The sequence below is a fragment of the Centropristis striata genome, chromosome 8 (genome assembly GCF_030273125.1).
Source record: "Centropristis striata isolate RG_2023a ecotype Rhode Island chromosome 8, C.striata_1.0, whole genome shotgun sequence".
Lineage (NCBI taxonomy): Eukaryota > Metazoa > Chordata > Actinopteri > Perciformes > Serranidae > Centropristis > Centropristis striata.
The window spans coordinates 29232285-29250438 of record NC_081524.1 but is presented as its reverse complement, the minus strand read 5'-3'; the positions used below and the strand labels follow the sequence as shown (position 1 = coordinate 29250438).

General features: G+C 40.7%; 2 protein-coding genes across 4 annotated transcripts; both read left to right on the top strand.

Moving 5' to 3' along the window:
* Nucleotides 1–1082: 1082 nt before the first annotated feature.
* LOC131976657 (frizzled-6-like) lies at nucleotides 1083–11846 on the top strand. Its single transcript, XM_059339786.1, has 8 exons — nucleotides 1083–1223; nucleotides 2502–2925; nucleotides 7070–7266; nucleotides 7362–7941; nucleotides 8093–8512; nucleotides 9504–9652; nucleotides 9748–10173; nucleotides 10403–11846. The coding sequence occupies exons 2-8, from the start codon at nucleotides 2740–2742 to the stop codon at nucleotides 10563–10565; spliced, it is 2121 nt and encodes a 706-aa protein (XP_059195769.1). The 5' UTR covers nucleotides 1083–1223; nucleotides 2502–2739; the 3' UTR covers nucleotides 10566–11846.
* Nucleotides 11847–12429: 583 nt separating this feature from the next.
* Nucleotides 12430–18093, top strand: LOC131977034 (collagen triple helix repeat-containing protein 1-like). Of its 3 annotated transcripts, none has more exons than XM_059340288.1 (5): nucleotides 12430–12701; nucleotides 13717–13794; nucleotides 15446–15664; nucleotides 15779–15995; nucleotides 17593–18093. In XM_059340288.1, exons 1-5 carry the CDS (start codon nucleotides 12630–12632, stop codon nucleotides 17733–17735), a joined length of 729 nt encoding a protein of 242 aa, XP_059196271.1. In that variant the 5' UTR covers nucleotides 12430–12629; the 3' UTR covers nucleotides 17736–18093. The 3 variants fall into 3 exon arrangements, with proteins under 3 accessions (XP_059196271.1, XP_059196270.1, XP_059196272.1); XM_059340287.1 differs by having other exon boundaries at nucleotides 12430–12743; XM_059340289.1 differs by lacking the exon at nucleotides 13717–13794.
* The last annotated feature ends 61 nt before the right edge of the window (nucleotides 18094–18154 follow it).

The following is an 18154-nucleotide window of genomic DNA, read 5'->3' as shown; positions in this document are numbered from 1 at the left end:
GGCCTCCATACAAATACAAATATATATTAATAATAAATGCCATATAGCAGAAATGTATAGAATGTGTATAGAATCTATGTAAATGTCTTATTTTTCATATTCTTAGTCTGTCTTCTATATCTATGTGTCTGTATCTTGAGCTGCTGTGACAAATACATTTCCCCCACTGCGGGATAAATAAAGTCATATTTTATCTTATCTCTTATCTTATAAGACTCACAGTGTTAGTGATGTTTCCAATTGAGATGTTCTCTATGCACTTCAGGGTTTTTATATCTCCTGGTTATTTCAATAGTAATCTCGTAATCTGTACCTAAATTATCCTATGTATTTTTTAAATAAAGAATATTATTTAGCTGTGGCTTATTTGTTTTTATGTTTGTTAAACTTTTACTAGTCACATCTGAACCAAACTGATAATTCTGTGACTTCCATCTAGCGGCATTTTCAAAAACTGCAGCATCACGGCCAGTTAATCTTTTTGTATCAATATTCTATAAAAAAAAATCGACAGCACCTCCTGTTGATATAAAAAAAAGAAAGCCCATCAAGTTTAACAGAAAAGGTAGATATTTTTTTCCAATACTTTTTCAAATATAATCTGAAATCAAAATGCTGTAGTATAATTTAGTTTCACAGATGTTTTCAAAAATCCCCAACAGTTTCCCTGGCACTTTGTCCTACATTGTTCCATGTCCATTGTCTGCATACATGCAGCGTTCAGGTGCTCCCGTCAATCCCCACTTCTACTGCTATCGGTGTATTTAAGTGCGCCCCTGTCTCCATTTAGAAAGGCTAATAATCTGTTGAGATGTTTTTTGTTGTTGTCATAAATGAGCTATGAGTTCACTATAATGTTAAAATCTTAATACCAGGTCAATTCTCAAAAGCGTAAAAGACAAGTAGGCCTATCTAAGTAGATATACATAAGTCTAAATACATTTGATTTATATTTCATAAGTATTTTTCATTAGAGCGTCTTCCTGGACCTATCTTGTAACTTTTGACAAACGTGTCTATTAAGTGCTCGTATCTGTTGATAACGAATGTCAAATTTTCCAAATGCACGTGAATGCAACTTCACTTCGCAGCAACCGGACAAGAAAAGACAGAGGGACTGTGCTGGATCTTGTCGCAGGAAACACGCTACCAAATTCCCCACAGAATATCTCCAGCAAGCCTCCATGTAGTCAGCTGCTAGATGAACTCCTGGGCAGTTGGGGGTAAGTCCTCGTGTTTCGTTGTTTCGTGTTTTGTACCCTCATAGTTGTTTTGCTAACTTTCTTGGGCCGAAGTTGTTTCGGGCCCCCGTCCCATGGCAGCGACCGAGGCAGGGATGTTTACTGTACTCTCTCACCGCATTTGGCGTCTAATTTACGGGAAAACGGCTTTCCTGCCCGGGATAGACTGACACACTCTTAAAAGTACTTACCTTGGGTGATATGCTAAATCTTAAAGATGTGATTGGAACTCATTCATGTTGTTTTAATTCACCTGTACATGTGTGTGTTTCACATTCACATTGTGTTGTTGCTGTAACGTGTCAAACATTTGCTTTGCTAACTTTTAATGTCTCTTTAATCATTGCTAATATGCTAGCCGAAATGATTTACCCTTATTGCCCTATGACTTCACTGCACTATGAAGATTGTTGAATGTCCGAACATATACACAGTAATGTGGTAACTTTAGATAAACTTTTACCACCGGTAATATTATCAACATATGATAATCATCAGGAATCCAGGCACCCACATAAACAACTTGCTTCTTAAGTTTTAAAATATCATATCTAAAAAAAACAAACAACAAAACTCAAAATCCTACTTATTATTAAACACACGTGCATGTGTTAGTATACGGAATTTACCAATACTAACATCCAATACAAGTCCTGTCTGGTCCCTATGAAAACCTACTGATTATTTGTATTCAGTGGAAAAGTACCACATTCTGTCAGACAACATTCTTAGTTTCTTATGCAGGTGTGTGGATGTGAAACAGTGACACTTTAATGTGAAGTTTAATATGTATCAACAAGCTGAGACTCATTCGACTGATTTAGCCTGGATCTTTAGAATTCCCCACCCAGTGTAAATGCATGCTCTTGGAGTGAGCACTGGGATTGACTGGATTTTGGTCCCCATAATTCCATCTGTCTGATGTGTCTGTAAATAGTCTGGAGCCTGAGGACCTCAAGGGGTGCCAAGGGAAATGCTTAATTCATTTTGATTTTAATTTGCTTAGCTTAATTTGACCCTTTAGATGGTAGCAAAATGAGAGGTTGTGTGACAGACTGCTTTGATGATAGGGCTTCAGTCTGTCTCTGCTCTGCAATTCTGTCGTAAATACAGTAATAACCACTTACGAAAACCTTCTTAGCTGAGGTTCCTGAAGAGAAATCTTCATGAAACATGGGTTGTGGTCCAAAACAAACCTCATAAGATAAGTTTTTGTCTTTGTGGAGCTAAAAGTATGCATTTCAATACTTTTTATTCCAGGGATGTGGGATTCCTATCTGTGACCCAGAGGCACATGCTGACCAATGATGGCAAAGTTTTACCAGCTGTTACACCCATCAGCTCCACTGAGATGACCCCAGGAGAAGTGAAATGTGGATGACATCGTGAGCCAGGGGAATTCAACATTTGGGCCAAGATATCCTCCAACTGAGCCTCAAAGAAACCTGTTACACAAAAGACACTCACACACCTACTCCTTCTCAATCAGCCAATCGCAATGTCGATGCCAGGACCACTGTGGGCGTGCTTGGCACTGATATGGGTGGGAAGCAGCAGTGCCCATAGCTTGTTTACCTGCGAGCCAATCAAAGTACATCGGTGCTTTGGGATGCCCTACAACATGACCTTCTTTCCCAACATGATGGAGCACTACGACCAAGATATGGCAGCTAGTCATATGGAGGTGAGTCCTCATAACATCGCATATATGAGTTTGTTGATATACTGCATGTGCCAGAGTTGTCCTTGTTGCTCATTTATCTTAAATTCTAGTGGAGGTTTCCACACCACATATTTGAGGTTGAATTTGGGGTGGTAATGTTTATTGAGCTTCAAACAATGAATATTAATATATTTGTGATAGTGTCTTACAGTTTGGAATAAGTTGCTCTTCCCAGCCTTGAAGTGCTTTAAGGGGGGAAACTTAGGGGATTTCACAGCTGCTGACCCACCTTAAAAGAATCTCATTAGTCTGGGTTTCCGTGGAGAGTTATATAATTACATTGGCCTTTGATGGAGAAAAAAGCTTCCTCTGCTTGTAAATAAAATTTATAATTGGAGCCACATTGAATATCATCTCAAAATAATTGCTATGATTAGTGCTGTTAGTGGCTCCAGTGTATAAATGTCAGTGTCTATCAGCCTTCAGGAGGACATATTGATTGAGTGATAATTACCATTTTGTAATAGTTATCAACAGGCACACACAATTCACCAGCCACAGTTTGTCCACAGATCATGCCTGGTTGATACAGAGCACTCTCTATTAAATTAATTTAGATTTTTTGTTTGTTTTTGAACACTCTGTACACTTGCTTTGAACTCTCAGTTGACCTAAATATGGGTTTTAAATAATATACATAATTGCCACATGGTTATATTGTCGGTTATTCATGGGGGGAAAGGAATGCTTTTCCTGGAGCTATACATCAAGGTTACTTTACTAAGAAAAGTAGATGAAGAAAGAAGAACATTCTTACACTCAGGTCTGAGAGATGTTAAGCACACTTGTCTCTTCTCACAATTGTCTAATGATAAAACAACCAGGATTATCCCTAAAATGAAGATATACTAACAACGTTATAAACAGGAGACACAGGTGATAGCAAATTTTTCACTTAAATTAGTGCAAGGTATTTTTAATAACTTTTTGATAAGTCAGTATTTTCAATCAATCAATCAGATTTTATTTGTGTAGCACTTTTCATACAAATAAAACATAACACAAAGTGTTTCACATCATACAAAAACACCCCAGTCGTCAAAATTGTAATCAACAAAAAGAAGAAAAACATTTTTTTTAATTATTCGGTTATAATAGTGCCCTCTACATTAGTGCTTTTAGGGGGGCATGATCTTTTGTTTCCTGCAGACCACTTATTAAACTGAATATGGCATCAGATTTGATAGGTGATATCTGTGGGGATGGGTACTAAAATAGTTCATAATATTGCTCCAATTCTAACAGAAAATTCACCAGCTAACCAGCATTGGAAGCTGCTGCTTCACCTTGAGCACTCAAAACATAACTGTCATTTTTGCATTACCCTGTATCGTATGAGTGCTGAGGTTACAGGGCCTCTTGTTGTCTGGTCAAGTGGACCAATGACGTGGATACAACAAACTGTGTCTAAACACCCCCTTTTTATAAAACGGACAGACACAAGTCTGAGTGTGAGGAGCTGCCAATGAAACAGCAGGAGTGTAAATAACAGGAACCAAAAGTAATGCTGTTTAGCCTAACTTGCTTGTGAGTAAGCTAATTAGCCTACCTTGCTAGCTTCCATCTTGCAAGTAGACTACAAACAGGATGGATCCTCTAGATGTCTAAATGTGTAAAGGAGCCGTTGTTAATTAGGTATCATTGTTTATAGGTTATACAGGGCTATGATCATGGAATTTGACTTTGCACTCAGATGCCAGTCAACAGTTGCCATGGGAAACACCCACCCACAGACTTTAAGTCTGAAGTCATGCTGGCTGAAGTCATGCTGTTTACACAAATATGTCCAAAATATTCTAGCCTGTTCTGAAAAAAATGGAAAATATGCACATTAGTGACAATATCATTATAATTCACTTAGGTTTTTTTTTTTTACACAAAAAGTGAAGACAAATAAAATATTGACTCAAGACACTGGCCTTGTTTTTCTAACATGTCTCTAGAAGACCAATTGTTGTCTTGTGTCTCTCCTCAGTAGTTAACTCACTTTCTGTAGTAGTTGCATCCAGTGTCCTGGCATTCCTGAAGCCCAGGGTTTTGTTACACACATTTTGTGTCAGAGTGTTGAGTGTGAACAGTGATCTGTTGAAGGAGTCCTTTGTGTGGCATCTGGCAAAGGTAAAGGCTTCTTATTTCACAGCAACCTTGGCCACAGGCAACTTCATCGACTTTGTTGTGGGGGCCTTTGATTTCTGAAGGAAGGGGAGGGACACACCCAGTCTCACACAAAGCCTACCGTGCATACCACAATGAGTATTCTTTCTGTTAATCACTCACTCATTTCCCCCCTGTACAAGGTCTTACCTCTGCAGTCTTGTCTCCCAGGTGACAGGCTTACACTCTCTGGCCTTCGTTCAACATTACATACTATACATAGCTCTCTTTGAAAGCATACAGTGATTTATCACAAAGCCCTGACGCTGTAATCAAGCAGACTTCTGCTTCAGTATGGGCTCAGTCCAGCATATCAGTAGGATTTTCCGGAGGAGGGTTAACCTTTTTCCGTCCTTGGTCCCTGATTCCACCAGTGTTTGCCAGCCTTTGAAATAGAAAAGTTTTAAGTGTTGCGTACAAAGAGAATGCAAAGACTAATTGACATAGTGTAACGGACAGGGAACACTTGAGGGTCTTAAAAGTTTGAGTAAAAGTTTGAAAAGTGATTTTCTGTCTTTTTTTTCAAACTGTTAATCCTTAAAGTACTTTGCTATGAAATTATCCGCAGAGGATTTTGCCATAAAGAGCAAGTCAGCTTGACTTGTACTGCTGATCCTGGTAGAAGGTTTTTAAAATGAGGGCAGTTTTTACAGTAAGTTTGCTATAAAGCAAATAAAGGTCAGATTGTTGAGCAATGCGGAGCTCATTGAGAAGGAGTCCAGGACCTCCACAGGAGAGAAACAAGGGCGCTTACTGTCAGAGAGGGCAAGCCCAGGCCCCCAGAGACACGGGCCTAGTGCCAGACTGGATTTAAGGAAAAAAAGGGGAGAGGAAACATTGAATAGTGGACTGTGTTGGAGTGTATGTGTGTGTTTTTAGTACAAATATTAGCATTTAGGGCTGACAGAAGTTGGTCCATGCATGTTGGTCTGATAATGGATGATGAGGCTTAACAAAGAGTGCGGAGTGCTCTAAAACGTCTTCGTGGTTTAAGTGCAGTTCTGAGTTAAAAAAGTATTTTGGGTAATGCAATAATAAAGGAGCCTAAATAGTAAACATTTTTTCCAATCCATGGATTTACAAGCATCAGCATGGACATGACCTGGACTTGTTTAACTGGAATGAAGTTATCTTCAGTGTAAGCTGTGTATGCCACTGATAAATCCGTGCATTTTGAGCTGTAGACGCACTAATACTGTGGCTCAGTAACAGCCTAACCTATCAACAGCTCGATGCATTCCAGCCCCACTGGCCTGTCGTTGTGTGTTTCCAAACATCCGTGCAGTCATTTCCTGCCACCTATACCACACCCCCCACATCTCCCTCCTCAAGCTTTGACCAGTGTGTTGAAACGGAAGAATATGGTTCCCAGCCAGTGAATGGGGCCCTTTGTGTGGTGCTATAGATTACTGCAGATCAACAAAATGAAGTTAATACTCCTATATAGGGCAGTGGTTTCCAGCCTTACTGGTTTGTAACCCCTAAAATGAAGCAAAATCGACTTGGGAGCCATCATACAATTTTTCACAAGATACTGGAAATTATTGGGGCAATGTCTAAATAAACGTATAATATAAATGCTTTTTTTATACTCTGTTATTCATCTTGCACCCCCGTATTCCTATTTATGACTATGAGTAACTTATTCAGTGACAATGCTATTTATTTTCCCTTTCTTCCAGCTGTGGGTTGCTTCTTCAAATATATTTCCAATAGATTGCTACTGTCTCTACGTTGTCATGTTTTCAGGGTTGAAACCGATGTTTAAATCTAATATTTCCACAGACAATTTTATATTGAAGTGATTACGAAAGTGTATATGCTTTTTTTTGAGTGATTAAAGGTGCTCAAACTCAAACCGTCTGTGCTTGCTTTGAGCACACTTAGCAAGCGTTTATCACCATCTCTCATCTTCCCAAAGTAATTTTCAATGCATCTTGTCTATCTCCAGCCGTTCATGCCCTTGGCAAACCTGCGCTGCTCTCTTGACGTCCACTACTTCCTGTGCCAAGCCTTTATCCCAGCATGCACCGAGGAGAACACAGTGATTCATCCATGCAGAGAGGAGTGTGAGACTGTTCTGTCTGACTGCGAGGAGGATATCCGAGTCTTTGGTATCACCTGGCCTCCTGAGCTACAGTGTGACAAGTAAGAAAATTATAATTACAAACAACCGACAAGAGCAAAACCACTGGTTCTTGGTCAGTCCATTACGTAATTTCTTTGTTTGTTTTTTCAACTAGATTGGATTCATGTTTCAATTCTGGTGGTTCAACACTTCCTGCTACCACCCCAATGAGCTTCTCATCAGCTAAGAGGGACCTCGGCTTCTGGTGCCCACTGCAGCTGAAGACCAAACCAGGCCATGGATCTTCTTTCTTGGGCGCGCAGGACTGTGCTCCACCGTGCACTAACATGTACTTCAAACCCCACGACATTGAATTTGCCAAGAATTTCATTGGTGTGTGCTCCATCATCTGCCTGGGCGCCACGCTCTTCACCTTCCTGACTTTCCTCATCGACGTCAAACGTTTCCGCTACCCAGAGCGCCCCATAATCTTCTACGCCGTCTGCTACAGCTTCGTGTCGCTCATATATTTCATCGGTTTCCTGCTGGGGAACAATGCAGCCTGTATGAAAGCATCTCATCCTGCCAGTGTGGACACAGTGGTGCTGGGCTCTCAGAGTAAAGGCTGCACTCTGCTTTTCATGCTGCTCTACTTCTTCTCCATTGCCGGGATCGTCTGGTGGGTCATACTCACTATCACCTGGTTCCTGGCGGCTGGACCCAAGTGGAGCTGTGAGGCCATAGAGAAGAAAGCTGTAAGGATTTTAAGATTTTATAGTCATCTGTTAGCAGCAAGGATCAAATAATGAAAAATGTAAATGTTAAATGAACAAATGTGAGTTGTTAAGAGCCATGAAAAAGGTGGACACTATTGAACATATTATCCATGTGTCCTCCCGTCTTTAGGTGTGGTTCCACTCTGTTGCCTGGGGGATCCCCGGAGCACTTACCGTCATGCTGCTGGCTCTGAACAAGGTTGAAGGGGACAACATCAGCGGCGTTTGCTTCGTGGGGCTCTACGACCTGGACGCTCTGCGCTACTTTGTTCTGGCGCCTCTGTGTGTGGGCGTCCTAGTCGGTCTCTGCCTTATCCTGGCCGGCATCGTTTCTCTCAACCATGTCCGGCAGGTCATCCAGCATGACGAGCGCAACCAGGAGAAGCTGAAGAAGTTCATGATCCGCATCGGTGTGTTCAGCTGCCTCTACCTGGTCCCACTGGTCACCCTGTTAGCCTGCTACACCTACGAACAGAGTCACCGCAGCACCTGGGAGAATACCTGGATCAACGACCGGTGTCAAGAGTACAGCATCCCCTGCTCCTACAAGGTTGTGTAGCTTATTGATTTGCAGAACATGTAATGGGTCCAAACAAGTTAAAGCTAAAGGACACGTTGGAAAAGGCTTTTCAACTCAGTCTTGTTAATTATGTCCACTAATGTCCAATGCTGTATGTTTGTGGTTAGTTATGGTTGACCAAAAGGCAGCACTAGGCTACTTTTTAGTGAGTGTGTGGGGAAAAAAGAACTCAAATTCTAAACTTGTAGATTGCCAAATAAGGTTCAAAAGGCCTCAAACATCCTCTCTCTCCACACCTTTACTGTATTACTTCGGCTGTACACATCTATTAAAGGCAATAAACCCCCAAAAATCTTTTAAAAAAGGCATAAAATTGTTCGTTTTAAAAAATAGGCTCAGATGATGAAAAAAATATAAATGCAATTAGCTGTTGAAGAAGTTTTATTCTCCACCTTTTTCTTAAAATGAAGCTCTTGATGTGGTTATTTAACAAAAATGTGACAATTTCTCAGATTGCCACACAAAAAGGCTATTTTTCGGAAAGTATTAGGGTATTCAACTTTGAGTACAGTATTAGGGTGAAAATAATAATGTATACAAAAAATAAAATCATTTCTTTGTAAGCTGCCTTCTGACCCAGAAAGACATTTTGCCATAAATGCCCATTATGGAAAAAAAAAAAGCCCCAAATAGATGGCATTCTCTAAATAGGAACAACGGTCAGAGTACTGACATCTATGGATATATTGATTTAAAAGTGGCTGTCCGTTTAGAAACCACTTTTACTCCAATATGTAAAGTGTTATGCATAAGATATTGGGTGCTGCCATACAGTGTGACAATGATTTGGAGACAGAGGAAAAACATGTGAAAAGGATCATGTAAAAGAGAAAACCCTAAGTAGCTCAGTCCCTCATTAAATACCAGTATCTGACCCTTAAAGTTCAAAAGCTTGATTTGTCGTGAAGTGAAAAATTGGTATAATTGTTAATTGTGGTTCCTTTATGTCTCTTTGTTCCAGACAACAGAGCACGACCGCCCAGACCTCTCCCTGTTTCTGGTGAAATACTTAATGACGCTGGTGGTTGGAATATCTGCAGTGTTCTGGGTTAGCAGTAAAAAAACATGCTCTGAGTGGGCCTACTTCTTCAACAGGACCCGCAAGAGAGAGTAAGACCATTTCACTTTTCCTATTAAATGTTCAAATTGACTTTCCATGGCAAATAAATAAATGGTTTCCCTGTACCCTCTTCTTTGATCCACAGTCCCATCAGTGAGAGCCGCCGGGTGCTCCAAGAGTCCTGCGAGTTCTTCCTCAAGCACAACAGCCGCGTCCAGCACAAGAAGAAACACTACAAGCCGAGCTCCCACAAGCTCAAGGTCATCTCCAAGTCCATGGGCACGAGCACCGGCGCTGCACCCACCAATGCCTCCACCGCTGGCATCGCAAGCAATACGAGAACCTCTGCGCTGGGCAATCACGAGCCCCATGGACGTGGTTCTCTGTCCGAGGCCTCAGCCAGGGAGCACCTGGACAGGGGCACCTCCAGCCGAAGCTCCAGGAGGGCGGAGCGGGAGAGGGAGAGGGAGAGGGAGAGGGAGAGGGAAGGGGGAGAAAGACGTAGCAAAGGGGGGAGCTCCTGTAAGATGAGCAGCCGCTCTGAGAGCATGCACAGAGTCCCAGATGGGAGGTAAGTGAGATAGATGTGAAATATCTTTACTAGAAGTGTTACATGTTGTGCCCTTTTGTTTATAAAAAGCACAGATGTAACACTTTCACTACTTTCAGCATTTTACATGTTGATATAATAAACATTTCTGTTGCATCTCAACACTATTTAGGCATTTTTTTTTTGTTATATGAAACTACATCTGTCCAAGAAATAACCCCAGATAACCTGTGTGTCATGGCTGCTTTAGGATGACTCCGAGGAGTGAGCTGTCAGAGACAAGGCACGTCCATAGTGGACAGCAGCATCCGGCTTTAAACTTATCGCACAGCAGTAGCATCCAAGACTCCACCCACCAGTTGGTGCACAAGGTGCCCGAGGAGAGCAAGGACACAAAGGGCAGCACCTGCTGAGACAACTGACCTGCACCAAACATATCTGTCCTTCCATCCGTCCAGCCTTGAACCAACTCAGACAACTTGTGATGCTGTCTCATGTATCTGCTTCAAATCATAGCTACCATTTGTGTCATATACAGTTTATACATCAGATTAGGATTGTACTGCTTATATTGTAGCCAGTGAGTATTCATTGCCGGCAAACTGTAACATACCTCGAGTATTTCTCATATGGTATGTTTGGACCAGAGTCTGAGTTTTACAGCTGTGTCTTTAAGCTTTACTGAGCTTTTAGCCATTTACTATATACCTGAATGTTTCTGCAGCACAGCTGTGACCCACTTGTACAACTACCAGTGGTCTTTCATTTGATAGCATGCATTAAATACTTTAGCTCTACTGTTTTATTTTTTTAGATTTGTATCTCATTGCCATAGAATGCGTACTAGAAAACAAATGTAATATTTATGTAAATATTCTATTTTTTTGTCATGAAGTCTTTCACTGGACTAGTCGCTAGTACAATGAGTTATGTTAAGTATGGTCATGATATTGCCAAACATTCAACACAAGTAATGCCTATACGTCCTCCTGTGGTAAACAGTTATTTGAATGTCATCTTGTAATATTCATAGTGTGCTACTGTATTGTTCCTTTGAAAAAATGCAAACTTTTAAACTTGATAGAGTTGATTTTTTTTTTTAGACCAGTGGTTCTCAGCAAGGTGACATGGGGTTCCCACAAAAATGGGGATTTTTTTCCCACTATTTTATTTCTATAGGGAGTCTATTTTGAATAAGAGTGGCTATTCTGATGATAGGTTTTTCTTTCTTAATGGTTATCTCCCCAGCTACCTGCATTTAATCGCTACAGAGTCCTGGTGTTAAACCATTCATAACAACCAAAGTCTTTTCAGATAGAGGTCCCTGAAGCCAAACCATATCAATTGGGGGATGGTGACCATATGTGTATCCATTTATGGGTCCTTGACACTAGAAACGGGCTGAGAACCACTGTTTTAGACAATGTGTTTTTCACATTTTCTTTCAAAGACTACTGTTTGTTTTGTGTTACTACTTGTTTTTGTTGTACACATTTATTGCGCACATCTTCAAAAACCTATCCTGTGAAATTGGATAAAAGTATAGCTTTATAGTTTTCTATAAGAATGTGCCTTCCTTTGAGTAGTTCCTCATCTTCAAAGAACTTCAAAGAATCTACAGATGTCTTGCATGTGTGCTGTCGACCTGTGTTCTTGGTCTGAGTGCACACTCAGATCTAGAATCAAATTGGGGGGGGGGAAAATCAAACAGGCTTTGCACTATTGGTCATTGGAAGCACAAACCACTAATTATAAGTTTGAATAGTCATAAACATGTGGGGATTTGTTCAGGGGTTATTTATAACATGGTTACAGACCATATATTCCTCCTTCAAATACTTCCAGAACAACTTCTGTGATTTATTTGAACATCTGTAATGCTGGACTCTCCATTTTGCTGTGTAGGGATTGATTCTTCCTTTGAGGTTTTAACCTTACAGTATTTGGGAGTCACAATTCCATTAACACAGATTAAAAGGGAATCCTTGTCAGTCCATTTGTGTTGTACTTCTATGCTCTTATTGTGGCATGTGGACGGGGGTCTTTCTTACAACATACCTAGACTTAGTGTTGTCAATGAAATGCTCTTTTTGTGAGCCTTTTTTTTTTTTTTTTTTTTACAGTTTCATGTAGCTTATCTTGTCATCTGAATTTTGTATCAATTTAATTTTAATAAAATAAAATTTAATAAAAATGTGTGTATAAGTAACTGCTCTTTAACTTCTGATCCATTCAAAGAGTGCACAGACAAAAAAGGGATTAACGGCTTCATATGTTGTACTCTTAAGGCTTATACAGCCCATATGAATCATTTAAATGTTGTGAGACTTTTCCCCCCTTGGAGTTCGTTTCTGTAAGTTGACTGGCTCCTTCCTTCTTGTCCTGCCCTCCTCTGGACTAAACTGTCTGGAGTTGGAGTTAAACCGTCGCCTCAGATCCCTCCAGAGCGCACACAGTCGTCCGTTGTCTGTGTATGAATGATGTCTCCTCTCATTGCCCGCCTGCTGCTTCTTGTGTGCTTGGCTTTGCCGCTTTATGGCGTGGAAAAGGTGAGAAATAGAGGATACCGAAAGGATCCTGACGCAGATAAGGTAAGAGAGATTAGCTCAGATAACCATGTGGCCGCTGAGCCTAAGTAGATATGTGCCATTCCAAGAGAGATTTATGCGTTTTGGACACATTTTCGTGTCTCCCGTAACGACAATTTTTTTTTTATTATTTAAATGTGCTCAATGGCTTTATTGCCACTTATCACGCTTTGTTGTATTTTATTGCATCTCTATTAACATTCATACGGTACTTTGCATGTTAAATTCCTCAAAGCCAACCTGGGATTAATTTTTCTTGTGGCATGCACTGTTGTCAGAAGTATCTTCAAAGAACTGATTTCCTAAAAAGAAAAAGAAGTAACATGCTGATTCATCCACATGATCCACATGTATGCTCACTGTGGTCACCACTTTTTGCAAAGTGGTCTCCAAAATTACCTGTTCCCAGCAGCAAAGAGAAATGCTATTTTATAGTTCTTGTATGGTCAGCTGGTTATTATTCCAAGTCTGGCTGCTCTCCATCAGACTGAGTGGACAGAAAAAATCCCTAACAGGAAGTTGGGGTCTGGCTCTCTCTTTGTTATCTTTCTGACTGCCTTACAAGCTGAAAAAAATTTGTATGATTTGGTTTGATATTTTAAGGTTGATACATGCATTATAATATGTCTTATACCAGATCAACAAGTCCACAGCATCTAATTCACATCAACCCCAATCATAGACCATCTTTGTCTAGCATTACGTAACCCTACATGCTGTAGGTGTAGAGTGAAGGAACAAAGTGGATACACATTTCTCTCTTCAACCTCTTGGAAGTCAAATGAAAGTGAAACTAGTGTTTATTTTGCTGGGACTCTGAGGACCTCCCTTCAGGGACTCCTAGAAGTCTGCATACCCGGCTTTGAGAACCGCACAACTCGACTAGTTACCTATTATCTCCCAAAACATATTCCACAATTGAGACCAAAGTAGAAGGATATAATAAATAGCATCATATGTTACCATCTGTATCTAGTGCACTGGAAATGATGCAGAAAAGCCCAACTGCACTAGACACTCTGGAGAAGGAAGATCTGCTTCTTTGAACAACATGGTAATCATAAAATCCTATTTTGCATCCTCCCTAGATCCTGCGAATCCAAGCCAAGCATTATACCCCTGCTGTGCATGTTCCAGGAGAGCTTCAGTCCTTGCTTTGGTGTTGACTAATGCATGAGAAACTACTGATTCTTCAGCACTTCGGGGCGAATGCAGCCTTTATGCTTCAGTTACAGTAATGGGCTGTGTGCTACTAATATTCAGAAGAGCTGGAGTGTAATTCATGCAGGCAGGCAGCACCACTACAGAAACAGCAGACTGGAAGTTAATATAAGAGTCAGCTGTGGAGCTATGTGGACAGAGGTTCCATTCATTAGTCTGCTTTGAAATGTCTCCAAAAATCCAAACCTTAATAAAACACTCAGAAAATTCCTTGTTGAATAATAACGGTCTCTGTATTTTCACATTTTGCCACCTATTAGCCAAGGTGTCCCTTTTCCTTGAGGACAAATTCCAGATCCATTACAGCACATGCATACCAAACCACAATCTATTGGTTTCATTGCAGACATTCTAGTTTCCCATTAAGATGATGTCAGACCTCACATTTCCAGGTTGCTGGAGCTAAGCCACTTAATGGTTAAAACAGACCCTTAACCATCTGTTTTGCAGCAGCTGACTTTAGAATATTGTAATTCCCCCACAGCCATTTTCCAGATTCAAATAATATGAAATACATTTTTCTGCTTCACCTCGGGGAATCAAGTCGAGACAAGATGTTGAAACTGGAGTAAAAGCTCTTTGTTCTCTGTTTTCCTGCCCAGGGACTTTTTTCTTTTTTTTGCCTTATGCCTTTTGGCCATGTGCCCCTATAACTGCTCCACAGCTGCATGCTGAGCAAAAGGGCAGCACTGACCCAACAAAAACCCAGACCCAAATCCTTTTGGCTTCAATGTTTGCTTAAGGGCGAGGACGCACATCCACGTGTCAGTTTATGTCTGTCCTGACTGAGGGAGTAATACTTACAAATCACATAACCAAAATTAAAACCCAACCCCTACTAAAAAAAGCCTAAAGAGCTGACCTGCACACTGTAATCTGTTGGTCAAAATGTCTCTTTGAAGAACATATTACGCAAAGCTATTTGGATCTTCATTGTGTCTATCTCTGTATGTGGTGGGGCAGTTTTGGCAAGTTCCCCTGTCTCTGTCTCCCGTCTGTGTGTGTTTGAGTCAGCTTGAGTAAGATGCGGCATCTGTTTAAACATAGCAGGAGATTCAGCTGGACAATGAATCACATCAATAGATGTGTGGCCGAACACCTACTAATTTAGGTTGTCACCAAGCCTTCAGTTCCTCATTAACACACAATCTGTCATTCACTCGCTTCATGGTTGCTGGTTCTATTGCTTTGCCCTGGTTTGGATCACATCTGTTTTTACACTTATTTCAGCCCTGTGGCAGTGTATTTGTTTATCTGACTTGTAAACAAGGTATAATCTACTTCTTATGTGTGATGGTTGGGTGAATGGCAGTATTTAGGTGTCTACGGTGCATGCAGCCCAAATAGGGATTTATCCCCCAGGGAGAAAAAGAAAATATGAAACAGGAAGTTAGATAACAATAGACTTTGCTGATGTTGTTGCATGCCTTTTTTTTCATTGTCAACTTCAACAACTACTTCCTCTTTTCCCTGTTTTTTTCCAGTATGGCAGTTGCATGCAAGGGCCAGCAGGCACCCCTGGCAGAGAGGGTAACCCTGGAACCAATGGCATCCCAGGGACGCCAGGCATCCCTGGCCGTGACGGGCTCAAAGGCGAGAAAGGCGAGTGCATTAATGAGATCTTTGAGGAGCCCTGGAGGCCCAACTACAAGCAGTGTGCCTGGAATTCTCTCAATTATGGAATCGACCTGGGCAAAGTAGCTGTAAGTATCTTAATGCCAATGTGGTTGCTTCAATCCTTTTTACAAAATAACAAAAATGTAACACAACCACCATGATGCATGACCATGGCATAACTTCCCTAAACTGTGCTGCAGGATTGTACGTTTACCAAGATGCGTTCAGACAGCGCCCTGAGAGTCCTCTTCAGTGGATCCCTTAGACTCAAGTGTAAGAACGCATGCTGCCAGAGGTGGTACTTCACCTTCAATGGAGCAGAGTGCACAGGACCCCTGCCTATAGAGTCCATCATCTACTTAGACCAAGGAAGTCCTGAACTCAACTCAACCATCAACATCCACAGAACGTCCTCAGGTATGAGTCGCTTGCTGTGCAATCAACCAACAATATTTTTTTTCAGTGCTGTCTGAGGCTTTTAAGATGGTGAAGCTGGGAAAAATTGAGGGCTGGATGTGATTGTTACCAGTCCGGCGGGGCCATTTACAATTAGCACAGCACATGTAAAGTTGACAGCTAATGTTAGCTAGCTAAGTTAGCAAGGTGCATCCTTAATTCACTTCAACTGTGAAATTAATTCATTTTTATTCATTATCCTTAACCGCTTATCCACACTCTGGTCGTGGGGGGCTGGAGCCAATCCCAGCTGCTAATTTTGGCTTGCAGAAACCATGCTAAAAACTAATATGAACAGCCAACTTGTCCCTTAACACTGAACCAGACACTTTCAAATGATCATTTGTTACAGTTTCCGTTAATGACCTGAAAATTCACTGTGAAAGAGTCAAAGAGCTAAAACAGACAACACCGAAATAAGTTCACAGCTATACAAACGTACTGAGAACCAGGGATGTTCATTGCGACGCCTCTATCTTAATTGACAGGGCTGCAGGCATACCCTTCTTTATCGTCTATTTTACTCTAAATGGGACCATCATTTACTAAATCAACATCAATTTGTATTACTAGTGATTAAGACCATAAACTCATTTGGGGAAATGTTTACTGAGGTAAAACTTTAAGTGAGAAGTTGGGTTATTTCACCACAGACTTCTATACAATCAAACTTCTTTTTGCAACCATAGAGTCACTCCTTGCTGACCATAAGAAGGAATGCAGGTTTAAGGCATTGGTTTCACTTTTCAGACCGGGAGGCTACATGCTCTTATTTTATACAGCCTTTGGTTTAAAGTGATAGTTCAACTGAAATGTAAGAGTTGGAAGTGTTTTAGATGACCTTTTGATAAACTTGGCAGCTGGTTGGCTTAGCTTAGCATAGCATAAAGACTAAAAGCAGGGGGAAACAGAGCCTTGCTATTGTCCAAAATTTAACAGAATCCACCTTGCATTGCATCTTAAGCTCACAAAGTAGTGCATTATATCTAGTTTGTTTAGTCCTTTCAAAAACCTAAAGCGTAAAAAAACTTCAAATTGTGGTTTACAGGGGGTATGTGTTAGAGTATTTCTTAGCCAAGTTTTCACTTGGTCGCTTTAAGGAGGTCAATCCCAGTCTTCATTGCCTTATCCCACAGACAAGCTTGCGACTTCGCCCTTTTTATATACATTTCATCCATTTTTGTTAGATTTGACCAACCTAAGCTAGCTGTTCCCTACTCCCAGTCTTTGTGCTAAGCTTAGCTTAACTAAGCAGCTACTGACTGTATATTCATTAAACAGATGTGAGAGTGGTATCAATTTCCTCATCCAATTCTCTGTAAGAGCAATGGTTGCATTTCCCATACTGTCTAGCTACTCATTTAAATGTTTTAGTTTTTTTTTAACTCTAACTTTAACTGGGTGTTGGAAAGCCTTGTCAGCAATCTGTTAAGCTACACCCTTCCAGTTTGGAAAGTTTATCACTGTCATAAAACAGAACAATTAACACTTTATGTCTCTGGAGACAGTCTGGGTGTTGCCTGAAATTAATTTGCACCGTCTTCTTTTTCTTCTCCAGTTGAAGGGCTGTGTGAGGGTGTCAAAGCAGGGTTGGTGGATGTGGCTGTGTGGGTTGGGACCTGTGCCGACTATCCCAGAGGCGACGCATCTACAGGGTGGAATTCAGTGTCCAGAATTATCATTGAGGAACTCCCCAAATAAAGAAAATGTTACATGTTAGGGAGGGACCAGTCCTGGTAGTATGACAGATTGTTATCTGGGCCTCCAAAACAATCAGGTATGGTTTACTGAGGCGTCACAGCATCACTGCTGGTAACTTGAATGTTTGTTTTTTAAATTTTGGTTAAATACTATTCTAGCTGACAGGCGTATAAACAAGAATACTGTGTCATTCTGTCAACCAGTAATGAACTTTGTACTGTAGCTTTTCTGCTCATGGGTGCTGTTGGTACTGTACACGGTAACCATTGTGACAAGACAATGACAATAATTAAACCATGTACTCGTGTGACTTATGTTTATATTCATTATTACTGTTAATAAAGTTTTTTTTTTTAAAGAAGTCCAACTTTCCTTGTTATGTTTAAGAGTTTCGAAATACTCTGCACTTAAATCAATGT

What these genes read in the sequence shown, in the direction of transcription:
- LOC131976657 (XM_059339786.1), top strand. Translation starts at nt 2,740, where the DNA reads ATGTCGATGCCAGGACCACTGTGGGCGTGCTTGGCACTGATATGGGTG. An exon ending in TGGCAGCTAGTCATATGGAG is followed by an intron (nt 2,926 to 7,069) that starts GTGAGTCCTCAT and finishes GTCTATCTCCAG; the next exon opens with CCGTTCATGCCCTTGGCAAA. An exon ending in GCATCCCCTGCTCCTACAAG is followed by an intron (nt 8,513 to 9,503) that starts GTTGTGTAGCTT and finishes TCTTTGTTCCAG; the next exon opens with ACAACAGAGCACGACCGCCC.
- LOC131977034 (XM_059340287.1), top strand. Translation starts at nt 12,630, where the DNA reads ATGATGTCTCCTCTCATTGCCCGCCTGCTGCTTCTTGTGTGCTTGGCT. An exon ending in TCGACCTGGGCAAAGTAGCT is followed by an intron (nt 15,665 to 15,778) that starts GTAAGTATCTTA and finishes ACTGTGCTGCAG; the next exon opens with GATTGTACGTTTACCAAGAT. An exon ending in CATCCACAGAACGTCCTCAG is followed by an intron (nt 15,996 to 17,592) that starts GTATGAGTCGCT and finishes TTTCTTCTCCAG; the next exon opens with TTGAAGGGCTGTGTGAGGGT.